The 10,419-nt window shown below is 42.5% G+C and overlaps 1 protein-coding gene across 2 annotated transcripts in view; it reads right to left on the minus strand.

The window, feature by feature from the left end:
* PIK3R1 (phosphoinositide-3-kinase regulatory subunit 1) overlaps positions 1-9,436 on the minus strand; it is a 60,151-nt gene extending 50,715 nt beyond the window's left edge. Inside the window, exons 1-2 of one of the 2 annotated variants that reach the window (XM_059492985.1) lie at positions 9,286-9,436; positions 4,112-4,860 (exon numbers count right to left, since the gene is read on the minus strand). In XM_059492985.1, coding sequence (XP_059348968.1) covers positions 4,112-4,445 — 334 coding nt within the window. In that variant the 5' untranslated portion in view covers positions 4,446-4,860; positions 9,286-9,436. Of the gene's footprint in view, positions 1-4,111; positions 4,861-5,125; positions 5,182-9,285 lie in introns of those variants that run through there. The other variant, XM_059492986.1, reaches the window with a different exon arrangement.
* Between the last annotated feature and the right edge of the window lie 983 nt (positions 9,437-10,419).

Consider the following 10,419-nt stretch of genomic DNA (forward strand, 5'->3'; position numbering starts at 1 on the left):
ACAAAACAGGTAGGGAAATGATACTGTATGAATTAACTCTAAATATATATGGCCATATCAGATGAGTTGAATCAACGTTTGAAAACCGTATCTGAACTTTGTACAGCTTATGCACTTTCCATTTGCAAAGAATTGAGGAAAACTGGGATAAGCAAGAGGAACCAGCCTAATGTAGCTTCAATTAAAATAAAAAAAAATCATTCCAAGAGAAAAAAACCCAGTCTTGCGAAATCTTTACTGTTTCACATAAACTTCAGATATCTGCTGGGGGGAATAAAAATGACCCTCTACTGTGTCTCCACTGTTGCAAGTACCTCAATCCTCCCAGCAGCAGCCAGGCACCCTTGTCTGGGAAAAAAATGTGGCATGTTGGATCACTTGGAATCTCTCAACAGTGAGAGGAATTACATCTGCCTTGCCATAGCTCTGACACTACATCATCTGACACTGAGACTAGAAGGTGCTAGAGACTTCTTGGGGCTTTTGTTTCTCTTTTCTTTTTATGTCTTTTCAGATGCTATTTTAAAAAAATCCCCCAAAAATCAGACTAAATCTAATTCTTTACTGACAAAGAAAAGGGGAAGACAGGCAAAATATAATAGTCCTAACATTTCAGCCAAGGAATGCTAATTCCTGTCTTAACCAATGGTTCAAGAAACTTAAAATAAGTGATGAATAAAATAAAAATATGGGGAAAGAGTTAAGTGTTTTAATGGAACTTAAGACCACCAGCAAGGGGGGGGTTGTTTTCAGATTGGCTTTTAACATTTAGGAAGCTCTCTGTTTTTAAGACTGACTGCGTAAGACAGGTCTGATGAGCAGACCTCTTCCCATGTCAACAGCCTCCTTGACTGCAAAGTGTGTTCAGATGTCTATGATTATTTGTTTCTGAGCATTATGAGTACTGGCAGCATTGTGCTTAAATACTGCAAATTATACCCAATATAAAGCAATCTGGACATTGATGAGCAAGTGATCAGGCTTAATAAAGACAAGGGGGAAAACCATCCAGTAATTAAGTACCATTCAATAATTAAGTATTAAAGAGTAGTGAAAGTATTAAAAAGTTTTCTTCAAAAAATAAACCTAGGTATATGGCAAATTAATGGAACTTCTTTGATTATGCATATATATTCTTTGAAATCGCAAGTTTCTGATACTCTTATTCAACATATACGCAACAGGAGTACATACAGAATTCCCTCTTTACAGAATTAAAAAAGGATACAGATTACAAATAAATGAGGTACGTTTAAGTAGTTTTAAATTACAGTTCCCCATTAATTTGTCATTTTAATCCACAGTACTTTCAAGTAGTGAAAATGTAAACTTGACTGCATTTGGTCAAGCAACTTCACACTACACCTTAATTTATTTGAAATACACTCTAAGGGTGTAGAGAGAAGTATCATCTTGGGAAGAATCTCTTGGCCTACTGCCCATTACATTGGCTGCTGGACAATGTTAACTGTGCTATTCCCTGCCCCAAATAGCACAAACAAAAATAGTGAAGCCATCTGAAAATCAAACATATATTGCTACATTGTTCTTTATCTGAACTGTATTTCTGTCCTCACCTCTGATTTTACCCTAACTTTTGTAGCATTTTGCTAACTTAAAAGTCTTACCTTCATTTTGATTTTTATAATACTATTTCAGTAAATTTCCAAGTCTGCTTCTAAGATTCAAAGCACTCTCTGCCTCAGATCTCTTCAGGAAAAAAAGATCTGTAAAGAGACTACTTATAATTACTTTTCCTAATTTCTTTTAGGAAAGCATACTTTATTTAAACGTAATTAAGCCTGAAGTTCAAATTTCTATTCAGAAGGGTCTAATCCCTGGTCTTAGGGCATTATGGAGGTGTCTAGCCTCTTATATGAAGCTTAAAATCTTTAATTCAAAACCAGCTATGGGAAGTCCTTTTTTTTTTTTTTTTTAATCAGAAGAAAACAAGGTTGGACTGCAAGCTGATTCTTAAGCATTTTAGAACACAGCAGGATTATGTGCACAGGCTTTGAGATGAAGATTCTCAGTTAAATCAGAACATTCTCTTGTTTCCAATTCCCAGAGTCCGATGGTATTAAAAATAAACACATTGTATGTAAATAGTACTTTGTCTACAGGCAATAAATTTCACATAGAAGGTTACATATAAGCAGAGCCCCCGCAAATCTGCAGCAGAATTTCCCAAAGTAACTCCCAGCAGCTGAAACTCCCATAAATGTCTGTTACAAACACAGTCCTGAGGCAGGCTTGGAAACAGCAAGATTAACACCAGGACTTCCCAGTGCAGTGCTGCGGCCAGCTCACAGCATGGTGCTGCGAACAGAAGCATCGAGCAAGCATGAGCACAGAAACTAAAGAAGTTACAAAGTGCTACTTTTTAAACCAATAAACATCAAAGCCAGGACGCTCGTTGCTTCACCACACCGCAGGACATGTAAAGAATGGTATTTTCTTTCCATTCTCTGCTTCTCAAAATAACCTGTCAACTTTGAGGTGTCTATCCAAAAAAACATATTTCTTCTGCAGTTACACAGGATGATGATAACTACCTCCACAGGTGGGCTAAGAAAACAGTCAGTGTCACTTGAGCAGCATAATTAATATCCAATAAAAGAATGATCAAAGATATAATAGTTTTTCTTTTAAAAGGAAATACTCCATTTTCAGAACTATGCCAATGAAAGAGAAAACATGAGGCTCTAATGACTAGCAGGTAAGAGTTCAAGGACTTCAGAGATAGGGACAGCACAACTTAAAATCCCCTACAGCCTCATCTGCCCTCAGCTTCATCCTAACAATGATTTACATCTAGGCACTGCAGACTTGTAAGGAATACCTGCTGCAGTGCTTCAGAACACTGCTGTATAAACCACTGCAGATTCACTCTTTGTTAAGTCCCCACCAACCTAGAAATGCTTCTGCCAGGTTAACTTGGTTGCCACATACATTTTTGTATATTTCTGCCCTTATATTTGCTGGTTACCAGCACAGCTGAATATAAAGTTACAATATGCACAAAGGGATGAAAATTGATAAACTGATCCCACAAATTTGCAAGTGATGCTGCAAACATTTCTGTGTAGGAAGGGCAATGATACTGTTCATTACTATGGTGTCACTGTAGTGACACCATAGTAATGAACATGACCACATACTACAACTCTTATTACCTACAGTTAGAAACCCAGAGAATTTATGAAGCATTAGAAGCTGAAGAATTAAAAGCTAGTCTAGACTTCTCCAATAAGCTGTAAAGTCTATTCTAAAATGTACTTGGCTTATTGATCTGTAAAACCCAAATCTGAATGTCAGTAGGTAAAAGAGACAAAATCTCTTGGAGAAAGAATTTTTTTGGGGTTTTTTTGGTTTTTTACCCCAAAGATTTTCCAATTATAAAAGACAAGACTTGTTTCTTCTCTTAACAGAAGAGTTCTGATAAAATTCCAAGTTGTGCCTAGCATCCTGTTGCAAATAAAGCTTAAAAAGCAACTTAGGAAGATATTTCCTCTGTTTAACCTTTTTTCATATAAGGATATCTTTTTCTACTGTATGCCATACCCCAAATTATAAATCTGAATTTCTCTTTATTATCATTTCATTCTTAATTTTAAATTATTCAATTTTACCTTTAAGACCACAGGTAACCCCCCATGATGAGACTATTTATCTTCTGCTGGTAGCAAAAGATTTGTGGTAAGAACATGCTTTTATTTAGAATGCATAGTATTGGACTCACCAAGAACTTTCTCAATAGTGAGTTTGATGAACCACAAAAGGAAATACTTCCATCCATTTCTTAGAAACCTAAAATAAATGTTAACTGGCTCATTTTCCACTTAAGGTTTTAGAGTGGAGAATTAGAAACAGACTTTCTAACCTGTGAGATGTACCTCACAGTAAGTCACTGGTCCTTGTGCCTGAGACAAACCATACAAAACTACAAAGTGTGGGAGCTAAACATTACAATGTAGAAACAATTCTTAATTGACTGAAATGAGCTGTACACTAAAACAAGGTAACCAACAGGTGCCATATACATGAAAGTACACTCAGACAAGACTGTGAAACAAAAATACTTGAAACCATGCACCTTTTGAATACTGACCTTGTTGCTCACTCTCTGATTCAGCTTTCGCAGGACTTGGTGCTACTGGAAGAGGCCGAGGAGGACGAGGCTTTGGAGTGGGGGGAGATATTTTTTTTCTTCCAATGTACTCTACATAAGTTCCTGGGAAATCCCCCCTCTCCCCTGTGGTTTCATTAAAGCCGTTCAACCAACCAATTTCCTCAGGCTTTCCTTCTTCCCCTTCACTGAATCCAAGTGCTAGTAAGGTACCTTTATTCACAGTTAATATATCTCCTAAGTGCAAGTCAATATCTTCTTCTCGCTCTTTTTTGTAGTCATATAAAGCTCTGTATTGATATCCCTCAGCACTCATCTTGGCAAATGATTTAACATTCAAAAGTGTTACTAAACAGTATTGAAATGCAATTGTCCAGTTATAGTTTTATGTACAGAGAAATTCAAGATTAATTAAATGGGATGATGAAAACGTCTCTTAAGTAATAAAATCCAAAAGATATGAAAAAACAGTCTGCCTTTTCACTGCTGATGTTTTTACCAATGTATATATTCTTAGTCACTGTCTGTTGCAGAAGTTAAAAGTTCCAATTCTTCTGTGTCTAGCAATATTCTTCCAATTAATTCTTTTCCTGGGCTTCCCAGCACTTCTTTGTCTTCATACACAAGTTCAGACGACTCTTTAGCCAGTCACGCTTTCTTCAGATGTATTTGCCACAGACTGCCCACATACCTTAAATATTCTGCCACCAAACTCTGCACACATGCTTTTCCTGGAAAGAGAAGAGAAATGTCATGAAATCATTTCACATTCACTTGATGATTGTGAACTTGGGATTCTACCTCTGGCTTAAGCTTTCTGCAACCCTGGCAAAGACTCTGTCCCACACAAGAATCCTATGTGACAATAAAATCAAGCAAGAGCACAAAAAATATCTACAGCAAATGTTTGCATTTTTATAAAGGATATATGTCAAATTACTTGAACCAAATTTGTAACCCTGCAGTATGAGGCACACTTCCTTCTCTGTGACTTACAGCTACTGAAAAGCCTCAGAGTGAGAGGGCTAAGCCCTGGAGCTGTTCCTCTCCACTCTAGTGCAGTATCTAACCAGGCAGCAAGACTTTATATACTATCTCCAGAAGCCAGACAGCCACACCCCTTCTCCACAAAAGGTCTGTCAAGACAGAGGAGGAGCTTACTGTAATTAGCATTGACCACTGGGGTATCCAGTCTCCTCCTCTTTATGACAAGGGTGAGGATGGGCAACAATCCCCATCCTGACGCCTGTATTTCAAAAACCTTTTGGAGGAACGGGTCTTCTTGTAATCTGTAGAAGAACCAAAGACTCAAAATAACTTTTACTTGATGACTACCATATTTCCCCTTTTTCTTTTTTAAAGAGGGGCTTTAACCACTCCCCCATCTTCCAGATGTTTTCTAATGTGTTTATGGTATAATACTAGAAAAACAATCAGCAACTGAAACAGGCACACCCAGACCACCTAAGCAGCCCTAGCAGGAGTGAAATATCAGGGTACAGGCTTAAATTACATTAAAGGCAAGAGAACACAGGCCTGAACTTTTAGCTCAAGGTTGCCCAACCATAAAGTAAAAGAAAAATATGACTAAAACCCAAATCTATTTAGAGAACAGTTGCTTGAAGACATATAGAACAGTAAAAGCTTTCTAAATATTATTTCAACTGTTACTCATTTACATCTACTTAAAAAGACAAGCCAAATCATAATTTGAAATGCTATACTGGAAACCAGAAAGTACTAACTACACAAAGCTGCAATGAAAGTCCTAAACTACATCTGAATAAAAGACTTGAGAGAGCTGTGTAATACCAGCAGGTAAATATTGACTATGTACTTTGCATTCAATGTATAGAAAGCCCTTTTGTGTTTTTTTTTTTGTAAAACACTCTCTTTTTACACTGTAAAGAGACATCAGTAGACAGGGCTGGAACAGGGAACATCTGACAGCTCTTTTCCATACCATTTTTTCTAATGCCTCAGTCATCAAGTCCTTTGAAATGTGATTGACAAGCTAAGAAGTGTTTATAGGAACGCATATGGACTTTCTGTGCCAGTGAATAAACCTGATCCCTAATTTATATGTGGCTCCTCTTCAGCCCATCAGGTCCCTGAAGCATGTTGCACAACATCTCTCGTGACAGAACACAGAAGAAAATCTTGTTGAGTTCTAGAAGAACTTCCTTATCATCCCTTGCAACCAGTTTTTGTTGTAGGAAAGAATTATGTGGGCCTGAATTAGACTTCCTATTTCAAAAAGCTTGCACATAAGTATTTATTTTAACAAGTTGCAAATCTATCCACGTGTATTAGGCACCCAGCTCACACCAAAGTTTTAATTAGAGATTTCTGCAGCCACTTCTGAAAAACCAAGCTATGTTGCCTACCTGACTGATGCTACCAAATATCACAGACTTTGTAATTCGCATGAATAGTTTCACTTATATTTAATTTTGACTCTTCTACCAGAGAAAATTCTACCGACAAAAACTGTGGAAAAAGTACAGGTACCAGTGTATCAACTAAATAGCAGAGAAGCCTTTACAAAAGCATGGATTTCTCCTGTTTCATGTAGCAAGAGAAAAAAAAATGCACTTTAACAGTTTTGATCCAAGCATTATGATTAATACAAATGTTTCCAATCAAAACCAACCATGCATACAGCAAAGCCTGCTAGAAAATTACCACTTTGACTACTTTAAATACTCTGAAATATTTATTTTCTTTTTAAGGAAGGTTCAACAAGTGCTCTGCTACAACTACTTATTTAACTCCTACTGCCTGTGGGCATTTTGGCAGCCAACGAAGTCTTCTAAACACTGCATAATTCAACTGACTTGACCTACTCCTCTGATCTTTTATTATCAAATGTATGATAGCAACTTTATGGCCATATATTTAAAATGAGTACTTCTGTCTCTTATTAATCTCTTGAACATACAGAACTGGAAATGTTGTAGTAGAACTTCTTATGGCAATTTTAAAGCATATTTTAAAAACTCAAACCGTTAGAAAAACTCAATGAAGTTATGATAGCAAAGTTTCCTTGGGGCTCAGAGCTGCAGTACCTGTTCATGCTCACTTACCAGCACCACCCTCAGTACAGAGTACCCAGGATCTGCCCTCCTGATCTACGGTTCATGTACCTGGAGACACTCCTGTGAGTCAGCCATTGTGAACTCCTTGGATTTATGCCTTTTTCTATTGTTACTGTGTCTCAGGTTCAGGGATGAACTAAGACTCAGAGTTCAAGAGCCTTGCATATAGATCTAACACAGGGACAAACACCAGTTTTCCTCACCTCAGTAACACCACAGTGTATGCAAAATGCCTCTTAGAGTGCTTGGCTAAGATCCTGCATTAAAAAAAATTCCTTTTACTCCAATTGAAATTACACAGTCTCTACATTCAGGCATTTTGACTCAAGCTGACTGGTCCTAAAATATATAGCTTGAACACCATCTTAAATAGATTGAAACAAACAAACCAAACACTTCAGGGAAGAAATACTCCTATATTTGAGATGATTTTATTACTGGATTTCCATTTGGCTGGTCAAATGGAAAAGGAAGAAGAAGTACAGGAGGAGAATCAATGTTCATTTGTTTTTTATTTACTGTCTAAGAGCATGATGCCACTAAAAGATTCCTGAGTTCAGGCAGAATTCTGATCTCTTAGCAGAATCGTTTATATTGAGCATTTCAGTAGGGAAAAAATTTAATATTCAACAGAAAAACTCGAGACATTCCTACGAATTTAGGTGAAAAACAAAGGGGACATGAAATCTGCCCCTTCTCCCTCCCTTTCTTCCCCTGTTAAAAAAGACATCTGGCTCCCACTTCACTGGTACCCAAGGGTTTCCTCCCACACAAGCTATCATGTCTTTGGAGCTGGAGAATAAAAACTTCTACACTGCATTTGCATGCACAGTGATACCAGAAGGGTGGGCTGTTACTGGTACAGCATGCCTAGTATAAGACGCAAAGATTTTCTTCACCTTTATATTAACAAATTTAATAACCATATTTCCTGCAGTGCAATCTCTCAAACAATTTCCAAAAATCCCTAGAGAAATCCCTGCAATCCTACCTGCTTATCCATTGCAGGATAAGCTTGGTAGATAGAAGAGCTGACTAACATACTCAGGGGGACACTGAAATAATGAGAATTGTGGGGTAAGCAGGGAAATTTGCTTGGAGACCAAAATCTTCTCCCCACTAGGTGTCTACACACCTGTGACTCAAACTGCAGCTTTCTCTGAAATATACTCTCCAAGTGGAGACGACCAAGTACCACTTTAGAACACTATTTTCTGCAAGAAAGTGAGGTCCGTGATGTATCACGTAGTAATACCTTTATACCGTTTACAGTCTGAAATAATTGTTTTGAATCTGTGGAGATTCTATCACAAGTCTTTAAACGAGTCCAAACAGATACACATTGAATAAGTACTGTAAGCACTATACACCACATCTCGTTCTGAAACATCTCAAAGACCTTATAAAGGCTGCAAACTATGGACGAAGGGAGGTGATAATGAAAAAACTCAGGAAAGCAGTACAGTCTGAACTTCCGTCCCGTTGAAGAGGCCGGCAGGTTAACCACTCCGGAGCCCGCGCCGACACGCAGTCCCCGCCGCAGAGCAGCCGCTCTCCGGGGCCGCTGCTCAGTGCCTGCTGTCCCTCCACCGCCGGGGCAGGGCTGCACCGAGCCGGCACTCGATGGCGGAGGCCCGGGCACGGAGGACGCCGAGCCGACCGCTCCCGCCCCAGCGCTCCCTACGGACACCCCTTTCGCCGCCCGGGGGGGCTGTATCCCGGCGCGGGTACCAGCCCGGCTCCCCACGCCACCCGGGCAGCCCCGCGGCGGCCGCTCGCCCTGCCCGTCCAGGAAGCGCCGGGCCGAGCCGCCCCCGGCCGCGAGGGAACAGGCTGCCCCATCCCCGGGGCTCGGCCTCGGCCGCAGCGGACGCCCGCCCCGGCACGGGGGAAAAAGTTGCGCGGGGCGGCGCTGCCGCTCGCGCTGTCACCCCACAGGGGCGGCCGGTGCCCTGGCTCCGGGCGGCCGCACGGCCCCGCGCTGCCCCCTCCCGCCCCGCACCCGTGCCCCCGGCAGCCGCCCGAGGGCCAGCACCAGCTGCAGCGGACTCGCTTTACCTCAGCGGCAGCAGCGGTGGCAGCAGGAGCAGCAGGAACAGCAAGAGCGGCGGGGCCGTCACCACCTCCCTCCCACCGGCGGGCAGCAGCTACCGCCGCGACGCCCCACTCTCCGCCGTGCGCCCCTCCCGCCGCGCTCCCCACCGCGCTCGCCGCCTCAGTGCCTCGGCGGTGCCGTGCCCGCCGCCGGCTCTGCCCCCGCCCCCGGCGCCTTCGCCAACCCGCTCAGGCACCGCCTTCCGCGGCCGCTGACTGACGGCGGCACCGCCCGCCCCCCGCTCCGCGGGACCTCGGCACAGCCCGGTGCGGAGCCCGGGCGCCGCCGGGTGTCCCGCAGCGTCCCCGCCGTGGCCAGGGGCCTTTGGGTCGCCGTCGGCGAGCTTCGGGCGCGGCGCCTAGAGATGCCTGCAAGCCTCGGGCGCCGCCTCAGCCCGGGGACGCCAGTCCAGGCCGGGAGGCGGCAGCGAGAGGAGCACGTGCTTCTGGCTAGTTCCTCGTTGGGGATTTTCCTCCTCTCTTCTCCTTCCCGCCCCCTGCCCCGTGTTAAGGTGGTGTGTCACGCTGGTGAATTGTGAAATTGGTGAAGTCCAGAACAATCCAGCCACCGCGGGCCGCGGGTGCCCGGCTGTGTGTGGAGCAAGGCCGTGCAGTATAGCCGGCTGTCCTCCCTCGATAGACTGTCCGGGGCTCCCGCCGCGACACTGCTTGGTGGCCGTGTGGATTTGGGCCCACATGGGTGTGAAAGAGCCCTGCACGGCTGTGTGCTTGAAGGTCCCGGACCCAGACCCTGGAAGATGGTAAAAATGCCTTCAGTGGTCTACCTGGCAACCTAGAGACGCAGAATTGCTTTTTAAATTGATACTTCTTTTGGAGTAGAGACTGTTGTTTGTACACAAGTAAAAACATTGCTATAATTTAAATAGTGAACAGTAAATTTTTTGAGGAAAATGTCAGCTCATACAGGGTTTTTTTGGGGGGGGTGGTGGAGGGGGAGGGTGGGTTTGTGGGATTGAAAATGCAGGCAGAAGCAGAATTAAGAAATAATGTTTCATTTCTTCTGTCCAGACTGCTGTCTCTGGCATTTGCTATTGCTGAAGGCAAAAACAGCATGGATTTTGGAGGGGATTAGGCAGC

Source organism: Ammospiza nelsoni, chromosome Z (assembly GCF_027579445.1).
Source record: "Ammospiza nelsoni isolate bAmmNel1 chromosome Z, bAmmNel1.pri, whole genome shotgun sequence".
Classification (NCBI taxonomy): domain Eukaryota; kingdom Metazoa; phylum Chordata; class Aves; order Passeriformes; family Passerellidae; genus Ammospiza; species Ammospiza nelsoni.